The following is a 17,339-nucleotide window of genomic DNA, read 5'->3' on the forward strand; positions in this document are numbered from 1 at the left end:
TACCTACTGGAGGCCCCCTCTTCGCCTCATTCAGAAGCATTTCTCCTTAACACGCGAGCTGTCCTAGCTGCTCAGCTAACAGTTCTACCAGTGTGGGTGCTAACTGCTGACAGTTCTATACAGCACAAAGTAGATACATGCATACATACTATATATATTGTATGTGTCAGACTTTAGTAATTTGGACGTGTTGTTCCTTGTTCCGAGGGTCCCCACCAGGATAGAAGAACGAGAACACACACACAGTGGGATTGTGGTAGTGGGGTGCCTGCTCACTGCATCATGCTCTCCACCACACTCTTTTTAAGAGTCTAGTGTACAGGTAAATTATATGTCTGGGCCTCAGGGCAAACAGTGTGGTTCAGAGCTGTGTAGTTTGAGTGCGTCACCTTGTTTTTGGTGGCTCTGTGAGTGAGGCAGTGTGATTCAGTGCAGGGGGATTCAACATTAAGCTGTGTGGGTGATGGGAAGTTGGGAACTCCACAACTTTAGAATAAAGTCAGGTGTGCTTTACTAACACAACTAATCATTAACTAATGTCGTCTCTGTTGAGGTTCCCTGCTGTTGAAGTAGGCATGTACTTCAACTTAATGCCACACTGTTAGACGGGTCTAATGAACCCTGGGTTGCAGTCTGAAGTTTCCAGAAAAGTGGCAAAAGAAAATACAAATGAATCTGCATTCCCTTCCTTTCCATCTGTGATTGGCTGATGGAGATAACAGCTGGTGGTGAGGCTATAAGCAGAGATAGGTCATCAGTATGCCGTTGTACCGTTGTTACTTTGGGGGCGTAAAGAACATTGCAGCCTCTAGGAGCCACTGTAGCGTTACCGACTTCTAGTCTTGACTTTTCCTACTGATTATTTATGCTTCAAAAATTGACCCAATACCCAAAGTAGATTTGTGAACGAACAGTGTAGCTGTTCGTTCACACAGGGTCATGTCGGTGAAAACCAAAGGATGCCTTCACACCAGCATTTCTAAAGCACTCAGACTGGTGACATGGGGCAGCGTTTAGCTCATCATACAGAGTCAGTTCCTTGCAGATGATCTGGTTCCACAGTAAAGTAGTGCTGAGTGTAAATGGGGTGGGCCATCTATGGACTCCCAGAGCACAGAGAAGCCACTGTCTCATGGCAGTAAGAAAGTTGGAATAATATATATGTTGGACGAGGGCCCACTCTTTAATATGGAGTCTACTCAGAGCAGTTGTATAAACGTCAGATGACTTGCAGTGTCTTTCTGTGAAGTCAAAGGCCCTTTAAAAAGTCTAAATTGAATCACTATAATAGACAAGAGGGGAGATTGGGAACAATAAGCTACATGAAATTAGATTTCCTCCAGTGATCAGGTTCCACGCTTTTACCTTCAACAGCAGCCGTTTGTGACTTGGAAAAGAGGAGGAGGGGAAAAAGTGCTTGTGATACTTTGTGATTTGATCGTGCTTTGAAATGTTAATAGGACAAAATTTGAATGTGATCCCTCTTCAAAATAAGCACGGCTGGGGAGGGGCATATTGTGATTGGAGGGGTTAGTGTTTATCCTGAGTCGGGGCTCCGCACTCTGCTTCAGAGAGGTTTTCTGTGGCAACGATGATCCAAACCAGCTCAAATAAAGAGCCCCATGGTTCAAGAAACGGAGGGAGTTTCTGTCACCCTGAGTACTTCGGCAGCCAAGCCCCCAGAACAGCATAGGAAAACATGGCAGCCCCCGCAGGGTCCTGAGTCAATAGGCCTCCTTCCTCTGCTGAATGCCAGAAGCTGCTTTTCCAATCACAGGAAAACCTATCAGCAACCGGCTTTGGAAAAACTGCAGCACACTGCTAGCTTCACTCTCTATCGCTGACACACAGTCACAGTATCAGCATTCTACAGAACAAACAAAAGAGCCATGTGTAAAAAATGAGAAAGAAGTGAGTGGGTCACAATGAAACACAACTGGACAGTCACTGTGTGATACATGTAGAGAGCACAGCAAGCACCCCTCCACACTGACAGCAGCTATGTAATGCAGAGGAGGTCTGTGTTTTCTTTCACAGGACAACCTTGCTTGTGTTTCTCAGTGAAGTGAATGATGCACTTCATTGACACAGTCATGTTGGACTGAGCTCCTTTGCCACAGCAGCCTGTAGCTTGTAAACAGTGGAGGTCAGGGAGGGAAATTAATTTATCCCAACCACAATGAGATTAAATACGGTTTGTAGACAATAAGTATGTTAAGATTAGAAAGCTGATGTTGGGAAAGACTGATGTCATTGGTGGAAATACAACACTACAGTAGATCAGAAGAAATGGTTAATAAACTACTATAACAGAGATCGAGCTCAGAGAACATGATGAAGTTCATGTGATGCTTTTCTACAGTCTAAGGTTGAGACAGCATGCTGTGATGGGGAAAGCTGCACTGACAGCTGGACAGCAGTGGCAAGTAGTAACTGTCCTTGGGCAGTTTTTGTTGCTGTGGTTGAAAACATGACTTTGTTTGTTTCTTGTCTATTTTAGCCCGTGTGGTGCTCACATTGAGTATATTCTTAAGTATAGTTTTGTTTAAAAGTTTTACATACTAACCAACAAACAGAAAACTTGCAGGGATTTGTTCCAGTATAGCAGTACTATCTGCTTTTTGGGTCTCTGGGCATATATACAGTAACAGGGGCCTGAGAGCAGCTGTTTTTTCCCAGGGCCTCCTAACTGGTTAATCAAGGCCTTGTGAGCGGACATACGGCTGAGAGGGGTTTTCACACCTGGGTGCATCAGACCAGTACAAACATGAAGAGTTGACTGTGGCCATAATAAGTTAGTGTTATAAATTCTTTTATTAAAATGAACACAAACAGCCACACTATGACAGCATCTCAGAAACCACACATATTCACAACTTACTGCAAAAACTTCTTTTGAACTGTCAGAGGGTGGAGTGTGAAGCACGGCCTTTAGTTCCAGGGAGAAAAGCTTTACATCTGACACACACACACACACACTGGCATTTTTTATGACTTGGGAAAGATAAAAGAGGTGGTAATGTACAAGTATTCATGTTTCATCACTGACATGTGATATGGACTAAGATGTACTGTCATCCTAACACTTGTTGACGTGTGACACACTCAAGAAACACACACCAATTTGATCACACATTAATGGAGATGATGAAAATAGAAGCACACAAACCTTTGTATATTGTTTTTGCTGTAATGTGTGTTATTGTTGCCAAACCGTAACATTAGCACATTGATTTGGTGGAGTTTTAGCATAATAAATGCAGAGGGATTTTAAGGCCTTGTTAACATTGTGTTAATGTCCATAAAGTCTTGTCTTCTGGCAACAGGAAAAGGCAAATTCAATTACATCGGTCCTGATGAGCTAAGCTAAAGCAGAGCTTTAATGATTTCTGGTTGGCAGGGTGCCCCGGAGGTGGCAAAGAGAGGGGGTGGACAGGGTGTAATTTTATGGGAGGGCGGGGGGGGGTGTTGGAGCAGAGCCAGCATGGAGACTCCTGATGGTGTTTGTGTACTGCCCCTGGGGTTAAGCAGCTAGAATGTTTTCATGTCCTCATTTTAAAGCCCTGCATTTGATGCTTTTTGGAAAGCATTACAGAGAAAAAGTGAAAAATAAGAGTCTCTTTGAACATCAGGGTGGTCCAGCAGTTCTTACTGTCGAGTGGCTGCCTTCAGCTGCTATCTGATTGGGAGGGATTCCTCCAGAGCCTGCTGTATAATAGGATATGACAGGACGGTGCATTTTCATAGATAACAAGACATAATAACTATGGTGCTAAGCTACATCAAATATACCATTAGCTATATTTTGAATTACAAATTCACACTTTTCATGCCAATATTGCTTTGCTCAAATGTTGTGTGAAACATAGTATAGAATAATCAGACCCAGAGAGAATGTAGAGCAGCGGTTTTCAAAGTGTGAGGCGTGCCTCCCCTGGGGGGCGCCAGAGGGATTCAGGGGAGGCGCGGTGAGAAAAAAAATAAACCTGAAAAGACAGAAAAAGAGTGTAAACATCGAGGGGCAAAATGGGGTCTGGGGCGAGCAGAAAACGGAGGAAGCATGACCCTGATTATTTAAAGTTTGGCTTTTCGTGTATTGGTCCTGACGATGCTCCGCTGCCACAGTGTGTTATCTGCAAAGAGGTGCTAGCTAACGACAGTATGCGATCATGTAAACTCCGGCGTCATATTGAAACCAAGCACCAAAGTTTAAGGAGCCGCGGGAGTTTTTTGATCGGAAACTTAATGAATTGCGGTTACAGAAGAAAGTCATCGAGGCGTTTGGCACTGTGACTACGGAGGCAACCGAAGCATCGTATCGCGTAGCGTTACGCATTGCGAAGGCGGGGAAAGCCCACAACATTGGTGAGACATTGCTCTTCCCTGCTGCTAAAGATATGTTCGGCACTAATGGGCGAAGCTACTACAGGTGTTAAAATGTGTTTTAAAAATGTGTTAAAAGGGGGGGTGGCATGCTTTTGAGTTCTCTCAGGGGAGGCTCACTATCCCACACTTTGAAAACCCCTGATGTAGAGAATATCAGTCTATAAACATGAGAAACTATTTGTACTCAGATGATCTAAAACCGAGGCCCTGAGAGCTCAGTGCAACTCAAGAAAATGCATTCATATGGATAAAACACACACAAAAAAATTAAGTTAGTGAGTTAATAAATTAGTAAACAAGTTTCCCCTGTTTGTTTTGGTATTTGTTACATTTCTGGATTTGGAGAACCTTTCCCTTAATGTTTGTGCTTTTACACTTGTATGCATTTTGTCCTTTGGGGCCACCGTAATAAATCGTCATTGCACAGGAAGTGTGAAGTGAGATGGACAGTATGAGTAATATATTTACAGTCCACCTTTGTTCTCTCTTGAAGCTTGTCTCCCACCTGTCTGATGATCTGACTGCTCGTTATTATGACGTCTCCAGGTTTCCATGTGTTAGCTGTTACTTTATGGAGATCAGTCTCATCATAACAATGGAGGCAACAGCCAGAGCTAAATCCCCAGATGTAAGACACCATTGCTTTCTGTTAACAGACTGCCAGTTTTACAGAATTAAAATGTGGCTGCTTAGAACCATGACACATGAAATATAGAAATCACTTGTTACTTTCACACAATATTACTGCAGTAGGGAACACCTCCTGTCAGTCAGGGTCAGGGGTATTTAAGACACCTGTTAGCTTTGTGGCTTCCTCTGGCTCCTGCTACGTGCCCTGCTTGTAGGTCCCCACCCGCTGTCAGTTTGTCTGTCCACTTCTTTTGTTTCCTGTTTTGTTTCCTGTCGGTCTGGACTCCAGGTTTTGCCTCCTTTCAGCTTGTAAACCTGTCTGTCTTCAATAAAGACCACATCTCTGGATCTGCCTGTCTTAGCGTCTGCACCTGGGTCCTTCTGCCTGTGCTGAATCAGCTTACTGTGACACATTGTTCATTTTAATGACTTTTTCCCCCAGTGATATCTTTTTTAAATTCAGTAAACTTTTCTTGAATCTCTGTCCCCTCAGTAAAAGAGCATGGGCCTTGTTTTAACTGGATTTAAGTTGGTAGGTATTGCCAAATATTTCCTAATTGTATATCTTTCCTTTCCTAATTTCCATCTGTAATCTCAAAGAACACCTCTCCAAAGAGTGAAATTGCAGTGATGGTGGCAATTTGCAGCAGACTTGGTAAAATATCTCCCAATGTCTGGACATTTCCTTCTCATTTCTGCATTGGGACTCAGTGTGCACAGACAGGTGGAACTGGTCCACAAACATAACTCAGATCAAGGAAAGCAGGATACTCTTAATAGATGGCTGTGTGTATCCAAAGCGATGATCACATCAGTAGCCTTGGTAGTTAGGCAACCTTCCTTGCTGTTGCATGGTAATTAAAGCCAGGCACAGTCAGGTGACCTCAATTTTTTTTTCTTCAGAATGTGGGTCAAACTCAGCTGGTGTTATTTACACCTGGCTGAGATTTACTCACATCACAGTGTGATCCAGACCACCCCCAGATGGGATCTGGCTGATCCAATCACATTTTGACTGGAATGCATTCTGTGTGCATTTACATCTGAAACAACATGTTTTCATTTCTGATGTCAGAAATGCAGAAACAGACCCAGTAAAATAGGGTGGAGGTTCACTGGAAAACTTTCATTACCTGCCATCACAAACCTCCAAACTATCATTTTACATCAACTGGATCATGTTAGAGACAGTGGCAGTCTAGAATTTGATTTTGTAATTTTAAAATCGAGACCAGGGTGATTCAAGGAACAGTCACTTGTTCCCAGAACCAGTCATCAGGATTATGATGATATGACGTGACTTCAGCTCCGCTATTGACTTCAGGGTTTGCACTGCCTTACCTATCAGCTCTTATCATCAGTCCTGATGAGTAAAGCCCCGATCCTGAGATCATCCCTTCAGTCTGTGGTCTTTGTAGTGGAGGTGTGGTCAGATGACCAATCTGGAATCTGTCAACACCTCGGCTCCCTCGGCCGGGAATTCCTTCTGTAGCCTGGCCACTCTGGAGCAGCTCCACGTGGAAAGTACTGTGCAGTGGAAACTGGCAGGCAAAAAAAACTCCAACTTTGCAGTCTGCAACTTGTTCAGATTAGCATTCCTTCCCCCTGACACACAGACTGAAGAGTACATCATCATCTGACCAACAGGGGACGCACTTAAGGCTGGGATGAGGGGTGCGAATGTGCTAATGCTGAAGAAGATATGAAGATGGGCAGCACTGTGGTCAGTGTGCAATTTCATCACCATGGTATACCATACAGTTCAAACTGTAATAACACAGCAATGTAACTGTAACTAATGGGTAGAAGTGCTGCTACATCTCAGACCTGAAATCAATGGGAACCTCATCAAAGCAGGGGCTGAAAGTCTTCAAAGCTGTCAGCGGGAGCTTGTTTGGCTCACCTGATTTCACAGAGGGAGCCTCCTCCATTAACTCCATTCATCCCTGTCACTAAATCAGAAAACACCTGGGTCAGCGAGGGGGAGGGCCAGAGAGGAGAGGGAGAGGAGTGAAGTGAAGGCTGAGGGATGAAGAGGAGGTTGCCATTTCATCAGTGGGGGTGTCAGGTGGGAGGGTTGCTGCTGGCTGCTCAACAGTAGCATTCTTTCACACATAGCTGGAAGTAATCAGTGACTGAGGCTAGAACGAAACCCTGAGGGCGCCTTCTGTTTGCTTTGGCTGCCTCCACCTCCTCATGCAAAGGCCCCGTTTGAGCCCACCTCCTTATCCTGCCTCTATACTACCCCCCACCCCCCCCACCCCCCATCCAATCCATCCACACCAGTCCACTCCAAATGATTTCAGCATTGTTGCCTAATCAGAGAGCAACTAATCCTCACATTTCCATCCTCCCTGCAGCAGAGGACAGTTAGACAGAGAGAAGAAAAGAAGGTGAGAAGAAATAGGAGAAGGTAGGGCTCAGTTCGAAGAGTAAAAGACGGGCTGACTGCAGGTTTGTTGTGCAGTTTGCTTTTCTCTGATAACTGTGTCCACCGTTTGAAGGAAGAAAGCCATTTCTCCTGCACGTTCTGACAGACAGACAGACAGATCACATGGGTTTGTTAGGCACACACTACAGGGATAAAGCAGACGCTGTAGGTTATAATCATAATAAAAATAACTTCATTTAAAAAACAGTTTTTGAAACACAAAGTGCCTTACAAGAATGCTTAATGCTTTACTTGCTGATGCTGAGAACAGGATGTTGCATAAGTCTCAAATCCCGACTGGATTGAAACGGCCTCACTGGCACTATAAAAGCAGCTGCAGAGTTGCCAGTTGCCAGCTTTTTGGACCTTTGGATTATATGTTGGAATGAGGACTGCTGTGGATGAAATAGTAACTATTCCACTGCAGCAAGATACATTGTTTGTGTTCTTGTAAACTGCCTCAGCTTCGTATTGTCCTTCGTATTGTCCTTTCTTCTATCCGTGTCTACTTTCTTCTATCCATGTTTTGACATGCTTCTGGTCCTGCACACTTGGAACAAGTTTCAAATCTAAAATCTGAAGCATGTTTAGGAAATATGTGCTGTGACTTATGATGATGTGTGTAACAGCTGATTTGACATGAATTTTTTTATTAATGGATTTTTTTAAAAATGGTTTTCTATGAGGAATAAGCTAAAACTATAAAGGCTACAAGCCTGAAAGATAGCGAACAGCTTCCTCATACAATGCTTTACATACTCAAAAGTGGTAGTGATAGCGCCACCATGTGTTGAGAAATTATCTAACAAAGACTGCAATGTTTGGATAATATCTCAGTAACTGTGAGGCATAGAGGAAACCTTTTCATGTCTAGGGAATTAGTAGATGATGCTGAAGAGGCCGATATAGACCACACCCATTTCTGTCTCAAAAATGTTTTCACCATTTAGAATTTTTTTTTGCTAGACATACCTTTGACTCCCTATCCTACATCCCTCATTCAAGCTTCACAAGACTTTATTCAGACTATGTCTGGACGATCCCAGCAAGCCCACGTTTGATTTGAGATATCATGTCTTGTTTTTCCATGATTGGCTGATGAACCTTTGTGGGTGTGGTTCATGTGGCTCATTCATAATAGAATCAAAACAAGCATTAGCTGGTTGTCTCGCTTTCTAAACTTCCCCATGTTGCCCTGCTGGGTGTCTTTGGACCCCTGAATCTCAAGGTTCAGGTCATAATCAGTGTTGTCCTGTCCACAGGGTTTGACAGTGTTTGTGTGTGAACAGGATGTGTGGACTGCACCATGTAGTATCTAAACTGACTGACTTTAGCAGCTGTGAGTTCAGTGTGCTGCCGCAACTGCTAATCTGCTGCGTGGCCTTTTCCCCCCAGTGGATGTTTGTTGGCATCTGATTCAATAAGTCAAAGTGCAGCGAAACACATGTTCATGTTTGCAGATAAGAGTGAGACATGAGCCACAAAGCTAATGTGGGTTGAAGTTCAAAGTCTGAGGCGGTTTGTGTTGTGACATGGCTGCTGTCTGACTGAAAGCATCTCCCTGTGATAGACTGTGATGGTTGCAGCCACAGAGAATATATACAATCAAAACCTGGTGAGGCCTTTATTAATGAACACTCTGATTCCTCTGAGACAAACACACAATGTGACTGTATTTTTTGTCTTCACTTGAATTTTGAATCCTAGTAAACCTGTCCCTCAGGATTTCTCCTGGGGTGACAGAACAGCCTCAGTTCCAAAAAAAACTTCTATCACATCATGTCCGTCTGTAACTGAGTCCTTTAAGTCTTACTGCATTCTTTTTGAAAAGACTTAAGACTTTAAGGACTCAGTTGTAGTGAAATAACTGAATCACTGAATAACACATCACATTTAAAGATTGTCATCAAATCAAACCCCATTTTTGATACTCTGCATGGATTCTGCAGTATCCATTCAGTATACTTAAGTTTTTATTGGTAGCTTTTATTGGTATTAGTGGAGTCTTGCACTGGATTCTGACTGCCTGGGGGATTCACAGGAAAACAAGACAGCCACCTGCAGTAGCAACCACTGAGGTCACCAAGGCCTGGAGCTCACTAACATTTAACATAGGCTGCTCATTTTTTATTTTTGTGAATGACTTTGAATGACACCAGCATATCAAAGGTGAGCAACACCCAGTACCAGAGATCATCAAAATACCCAGGACATGTAGAGGTCCACACCCGGTGCATACAGAGGGACATGGTAGGTGAATGGCTACAATACATGTACGACGGAGGAAGCACCTGTCTGTTACTATGGTCCACACATAAAGGTGAAGTGACTGTGGTGTAGGGGTGGAGCTCAGTATTACCAGTTAGTTTCAGGTCCTAAAAAAAGGAAATAGACTGACACAATCATCTGAACTCTCTAGCTTTTTCCAGTGCTCTCAACCACATTTCACATTTTTCATCAGTAGGTTGGAAAACGGTAGTTAGAAAAAATCTCAACATTGACAGGGAGGAGGTCAAAGGTCACTGATCAAGAAGACATTCACATCTGACACCAGAGAGACAGTGATGCAAGTGCCACACTAAGGTCACATGATAACAAGCGAACCATTTCAGTGAGTGTCACCTGCTGATGAAGACAGTGACGTGGTTACACTGCTTCTTAAACACGATAAGATTTACAACTAGATTTACTAAAATACTATAGTAATAACTACTATTACTACTTTTAGAAATAAGGTTTACACTGACTTGAAGCTGCAGAATCAAAAACATTTTGTTCTCAGCGGTGAAACCACCATTCTAACTAAAATGGAATATGTATCTATGATCCAAAACCCCTATTCAGAACAAAAGTATGAAAGCATGTCTCAAAACATGTCTTGAAATTAGGGAGCTGCATATTGATAATGGGCCGCAGCCAATCAGGAAGTGTCTTGCTGATGGATGTGGAGTGGATTGTATAGCCAATCCCAGACACAACACTTTCCTTCATCAAACTCTCTGCCCTGTGCTGGAAGATGAGCATGTTAAATATAGAAAAGATATTTTATGATGATGGAAGAATGGCATGAATTCTGTGGTTGAAATACTTGTGTTGAAGTAGTGCGATGCCTTCTCCAGGGGCTTCAAACTGAGCGTTTACACATGTGGAAAAATAGACTTTAAGTGTAAAAATAGATCTGGAACTGTTAGTGTGTGTAAAGTGGGGGTGAAGTGAGGGCAGTTGTACATAATAGACTATTTTTCTCAGGCGGTTTGGTGAATTGTGCAGGGTTTTCCCTACCATTAGAGGACTTAGGTGCAGCGCCTCAGCCAAATGAATGGAAAAAAAAAAAAAAAAAAACTATGCTGAGTTCTCCACCGCTCTGCAGAGAAAGGAAACCGTTCTGACCTGAATATAAAATGACATTTTTTTTTCTGGAAATCAGATTTAAGAAAATGGGGGTTAACTTATATTTCAGCACGAGATAATTATATGTTCATTCATTACATGAAATTCTGTTTGAATACAGGGAGTACCAGAGGAACTATGATATTTAACAATGTGTTTCATTATGGGTTGTTTTCAGCTCTAACTGCACGCTTCATGATGACAGTGTCTCCTGATGAGCCGAGAATCACAGCTGTCACAGCCGACGAGCTCAGAAAGACGATCAGATGAAGAGAGATGAACAATTGTCTCATTACTTTGTCTTCATGTTAAAATTACATTCGTCTTTCTCCCGTCTGGTGCCCATGTTTTTTAAATAGAACTTCCTGAGCACCCATAAGTGTGTTGGTCTTAAAATAAGGTGTGGTCAGGCACATTCTTATCTTGAGGCAGCGACTGCACAATTGACCGACAAAGACCTGGTCCGAAGTCAATGGTGCAGCATTTCACTGTTATTTCAAGGGGGAATTAGTCAAGTATAGTAATATGCACCTACATACTCACTTGCTACACACTAAAGGATGCACACAAAGGTGCAAAAGATTAATTCTACCAGGCAAATTTTCCATTATAAAAGCAGCACCACCCATCTGGACCAAGTGCCTAGGAGCTTTTTTTTTCCGCTGTGAAGAAGCAAAAGTGGATTTGGACATGCCCCAAATGGACTTTCTCTATGTGCTCAGATGATTACAATAATTATTCATACATCATCAGCAATCTGAGAAGAATAAGCTCAATATCAGGGCCATTCAAAGTGAGGGTAAGTGAGCCTACCTTCAGAAAACATAAAAAACAAACATCTTTTAATTTTTAAAGCAGCTTCTCCCATCATTACCAAACACACATCTTTAGCAGTACAGAGGAGTAATATTTCTGCGCAACACCACATGATGTGATGCGGTTTCAGTTTCCTTTTTTTACAGCGCTAAATGTCTCCATTACTTTCTTCTGTGACTGCAATTCTTTTAGATTCCTATCAACAAACTCCTGTGGCTCAGTTTCCAAACTTGGGTCCTTGGTTCCAATATTACAGCGGAGTTCATGTGGACTTATAACTGTGGAAGCCCCCAGGAGGGACACACCTGAAGAGACCTTACATCTTGTAAAGAGACATTTGGTTCCTGCTGTGAGGCTCATTTAAACTGCTTGGTGTAAAAGTGTTACAGTACACAAATCACAAAGCTAATATTAAAAAAAGGATTTTTTTTATTGACAAAAACACTAAATCTGTGAGTCAGAGGAATGGAAGAGAGTCAGGAGGAGGTGGGTGGGGGGAGTTTGTTGAGGATCCAGCTTCTCAACAGCTCCATCTCAGGCTGGGAAAGCTGGTGGTTCAGGCCTGGGAAGGAGTGGAAGGTAGTAGTCATGCCAGCCTTCCTCAGCCGCACTGACGTGTCGTCTCCCCACCGATGGAGCACCAGCTCATCACTGGTCCCATGGCACTGGAACAACTCAGGGAGGGAGAGTCCTGCTCCGAGACGCTCCTCCACCGTCTTCACCATGCAAAGAGTCACAAGATACACATACATTTAAAAGTGGTACTGTGGCAAAGCTTCATCAGTGCTGCTGGCTCATCATATCAACCCCAGGTTTAACCAGGTTTGACCATTTTTCATGACTGGCTCATCTGTGTATGAGTGCATACACTGATGAGCCTTAAAGTCCTGGAAGCCTGCTAGGTGGAGCCAATGCAGATCAGACTCGCTCCAGTACATCCTCCTACACCCTGTCTGGGTTCTCAGTTTGTTCCTAATTAAACAGCTGACAGTAGGTGTTCATCACCTGTGAATGGGAGCTCCCCCTGAGCTCTGCGGTTTCAGAGACACTCTGACCCAGTGGTCTGGCTGTGACCTTTGGTCCTTGTCCAACTGGCTCAGGTCTTTACACCTGCACATTCTCCCTCATTTAAAATGTTGATGTGACTAAAGTGTCACAGAGCTTGACCTGCGCCACTGTTATGAGATAATTACTGGGTGGTCATCATGTTTTAACCCCAACTAATTATGTGCTGGTTTAACTACTGCAAACAATAAAATCATTAGTATGGAGACTGGTCACCTTTACATTCAGTCACATACAGCTTTATCAGTGTCTCCACAGAATCAAACCTCTGTTCACACTGAAGACTTGAAAAGCAAGTTCATGAGTTAGTGGGACAGCAGGAGGGTTTATTAGGGTTCTGTCCTACAGATCGGCACCAGGGCTGATAAAGGTGTATTTTAATGGATCAGTATCAGCTGAAGTAAAGCTGAGCAAAGTCTGATCCTTTCTTTACTGAACTCCGATGTGTTTTGTTCCCACCAGCCCGCAGCGTGCTCTTCTCTTCTCATCCTCCACAGCGAGCTTTCACAGGTTAAAATGACCAACTTTGCCCGTATCAGATCTTATCAGCTGTCACTAATTCATGTAAACTATGTGAGTGACTTGATAACAGGACAAAATTAAACTTGTCTGCTGTTGGTTTGTGAGTCTGTAATTGACTCTCCGCTCTGTAACACCACTGTACTATCAGACTGTTTCTGTTGGTCCGGCAACTGTGTGTGAAGATGTTAAAATGCTAGGAGAGGATACCTGCTACCCCTGGGAGGTGAGATGTGTGTGCTTTGCGGTGAATTGGTATAACATGAAAAAACCCTTTGCTTTGACAGAAATCGATGGCTGCTGACGTACCTGGAAAGCAACAGAGTCCTTGTTGAGAAAGCTGGACAGTGCAAAAACTCCCGCTACATCAGGGTGATGCCTACACACCAGGTGGAGAGCCATGGCCCCGCCCATCGAGAATCCCCCTTTGATCAGGCACAGAAAGAGCGAAGATTAACTGCTGCACCAGCTGAAATCTGTCACACTACATATTAACACAGTAAGTAGAAAAAGTCACATCATAAACATTTTCATCTCCACATGAGTAATAGGAGATTTCTCAGACACTTTATGCAGTCAGAGGTGGAAAATATTTTGCTTAAAAAAACATTAAGATGGATAGGACTCCACTGTTCCACCTCATCAGCTCCTTTTTTTTTCACCCTGGAATAAGTTGCCGTTCATGAGTCTGTCCTTAATCTCACACATCTGGGTACATCTGGGCACACTGTGTACATCTGGGAAAGTGTGCAAGTACCCATCATCCTGTCATCCTGAGAAGCTGAGGAATGAAGGCGAGTGAAAAAAGAGGAGGGGAAGGGATGGAGAAGAGGTGGAATTCACATGTCTGGACCAGTGAGTCCAAAATGAAGCTGACATGCAATGATCTGGAAGTGGGTATTTCAACTGATAAAGTCACCTGTGTGTGTGTGAATACTTATTTAAAGCTATTCAAGAAAAGGAAGATAAAACCTGAATGAAATGATGAACCTGGGTTGTTGCAACAATTCGATAATAGAGTACAAAGTTAAGGATAATAGATGGAGTCAAAGCTATAAACACAACACCACATATCATGAACCTGTTAGCAAACAAGCTATGGATCTCCCACATCCAGCAGTTCCAGATCAACCTGATCCTTCATGTGGAGTGGTGTCTGAGTCCACCTGATGAATCTAAGTCTTGAGGCTAGCTGTGATATTTCAGCCTAGACTGAAGTGGTGGACTGACTGACTGTCATCCCTAAATCCATGCTGATAGCATGGCTGAAAATACTGTGGAATGTGGCCTCACTTAATGTACATACGCTTATCCATTTATATTATTGGATTATTTTCCCACATCAGCAACTCATTGCTGTGTTAAAGGGCAACTCTGGTTTATCGTCAGCATGTGTTTTTAGACCCGTCTGTTTAAGTTTCTGTTTCCGGTTCTCAGCGATTAACTTGGTAATTATAATGTTATCATAACTAAAAGTTCATCAAAGATGATGTTCAAAACTATAAAAATATGACCCCAGTTATAACAAATCTGAATTATTCCCGAGTAGAAATAAACAGCATGACACAGAAGTCTGATAAAGTAACTTTACAGCTTAACATAATGAGACAACGACAGAAATATGTATCTGCATCACTCACGTACAATTTTGAGTGTGAAATATGAGAAGAATTAAACTATGAATGCATGAGACCACCCCCACACCCCACACCCACCCACACACACCCTGAAACAAATCAACACTGCAGCCTGCGGCTGGCCTCCTCAAAAACCTATTCCATGGAAAGTTCTGGTGCTTGTCAGTCTGTCAGGCGGGGAAGTGGACTCTGGGTCCACAACGCTGCCTTTCTCCAGCACTGAGTATTTATAGTTAATGACAAAATGTTATGATTTAGTAAGATAATATTTCAGCAGTTTCCCAGGACCATGTGTTTTTTCACTCACTGTGTCTGGAGTCGAGTCTTTCACATAACACCCCCCCCCCCGGACTGTGCCTAAATGGTTATACATTTCAGAGCTCCGGGATTAACCCTTCTCCCACTGCTCTCAGCGGTTTGCCCTTTCATGTGCAGCCATCGCTCACTGATATTAAAACATTCTATGGCCTCCTATACGTTTCCTGTGGGAACTCTTACCTTGCTTCAGCCACAATGTTTATAGTACTTGATCTGAGTGGCTTCATTTCATTGTTATTTATATGTGAACTTGATAAGCAGAATATTTGAGGCAAAAGGCTTTTCAGGACCTGAGAATCCCTTCTGAAAATACTGTTTTATTCTCTGCTGGCAGCAAATGAAAGGACACTGTAACCTGATGAGATGCATTCTTCATTTTATATCATGACAGAGGGAGTCAGGAACAGCCAGGCTAAGATGGAATGAGGTGTGTGCGTGTGTGTGTGTGTGTGTGTGTGTGGAGGGGAGGAGGAGAATACAGAGGAAAAAGGATCCAGTGAGAGAGAAAGGGAGTGAGAAAACAGAGACAGTGAGGGAGTGAAAGGCTGACAGATGGCATCCTCACTGTTCTACAGAAGTTGGGGGTGGGGGTGGGGGTTGCGTTTGTCCACCACTGATGCAGTAGCCATTTAGCATTTATTGTACAATTACTGTACTGCACTACACAAATGCCTATGGGGATCCACTTAAGGAGTAGCTCCAAATTTTGGGAGATAGACATTCATTTTTCATTTTCCTTTGGAGAGTGAGATGTTCAGATGCTTGTCAGGCTCATGTCTGTGTGTTAAACATGCTGCTGGAACCAGGATGAGGTTAGAATAAAGACTGGAGGCAGGGGGCAACAGCTAGCCTGGCTAACTTGAAAAGAGCACCCACACAGAAAACAAACGTGTGTTCAAGAGTCTTCAACCAAGCTGGTGGCTCTCTGACCTGACCTGAACTAATTATCATAGTTCATAGGATTAACTATCTCATAGTAGTTAATCTTCATCATCCCCTCAGGATGAACTATGAGACATTTCAGTGCTGTCGGCAGCATTTCAGAGACCACACCACACGTTTTGACCAACAACACTTCCTTCATTCATCCACAGCTTCTCTGTCTACAGTTAGAGTAGAACAGAGCACAGATACAGTATGTGAGACCAGGTTTTGGTTCTGGTAACTGCACTGACTGCTTAAACTAATGAGACACAGTGTGGTCAGCAGAGAGCTTTAGAGGTGCTGGTTGCTGTACCTCTGAACAGAGCATGAGAGGAACCTGTGGTCAGCTTTGAGATGAAGTCAAACCCAGATACATACCAATGACCATCTTGTGTTTGGGGATCCCAGCGTTGACCTCGTCCTGAATGATGGACCCTAAGGTGCTGCACATCGCGTCTATGGACTCAAGATGTTCTGGGCAGTCCCATGAGATCTTGTGACGGTCAAACCAGACAGTAGACAGAGCCCCTCGCATGGGTGTGTATGGCCTGATGGCAGTAAGATAAGGGTCAAAGGTCAGCCACTCAGGCAAACTTGAGTAATCCATTAAGAGTAAGTGCTATGTAGCATGTCCCTCTACACCAATGGGAAATACCATTACAATGAACACCTTTATCTCACATACAGAAGTGTTCCTGTTGCTTAGACTCTCTTCAGTAAATGTTAGAGAAACACTCAACATCACTGCTTTTTGCTTTGAAGATGGTTCACAGTAGAGAGCTCTGAAAATAATACGGTTCTATGACTTCAATGACACATAAAATTAACTGTGTGAATGAGGAAGGGCCTCAGGACATGCTGTCACTGTTATCATGACAGAGATGTCTGGAAAACACCAAAGAAAAGAAATGGGGACTGTCGCCTTGTCACTTAGCACCTGACTAGCTTAGCTGTGCTTTAAACCGGTGGAACTAGCACCTACGTTCACTGTTCACATTTCCACGCTTCTGTATAGTCACTCATTATGAGTGAAGGGCACTACACTCATCACTGCCAGTGATGCTGTGTGCAGCATCACTTCGATCGTCACCCTTGACAGTGACTTTGTGACTTCCTTCAGCAGTGACAGTGAATTAAGTTCCACCAGTGAATCACATTAAGTTTTATCTGAAAACCTTGTACATCAGCCTTTAATTGGCTTCCACTAAAACTGTGGTGAGAAC

The 17,339-nt window shown here is 43.2% G+C and overlaps 1 protein-coding gene across 1 annotated transcript in view; it reads right to left on the reverse strand.

Moving 5' to 3' along the window:
• Positions 1-11,703: 11,703 nt before the first annotated feature.
• Positions 11,704-17,339, reverse strand: part of lyplal1 (lysophospholipase like 1) — a 7,691-nt gene continuing 2,055 nt past the window's right edge. Inside the window, exons 3-5 of the mRNA XM_041044805.1 lie at positions 16,495-16,664; positions 13,547-13,662; positions 11,704-12,369 (exon numbers count right to left, since the gene is read on the reverse strand). Of these exons, the coding sequence (XP_040900739.1) occupies positions 12,130-12,369; positions 13,547-13,662; positions 16,495-16,664 (526 nt within the window). The 3' untranslated portion in view covers positions 11,704-12,129. The remainder of the gene's footprint in view (positions 12,370-13,546; positions 13,663-16,494; positions 16,665-17,339) is intronic.

This window comes from Toxotes jaculatrix, chromosome 8, assembly GCF_017976425.1.
Source record: "Toxotes jaculatrix isolate fToxJac2 chromosome 8, fToxJac2.pri, whole genome shotgun sequence".
Taxonomy (NCBI): Eukaryota; Metazoa; Chordata; class Actinopteri; family Toxotidae; genus Toxotes; species Toxotes jaculatrix.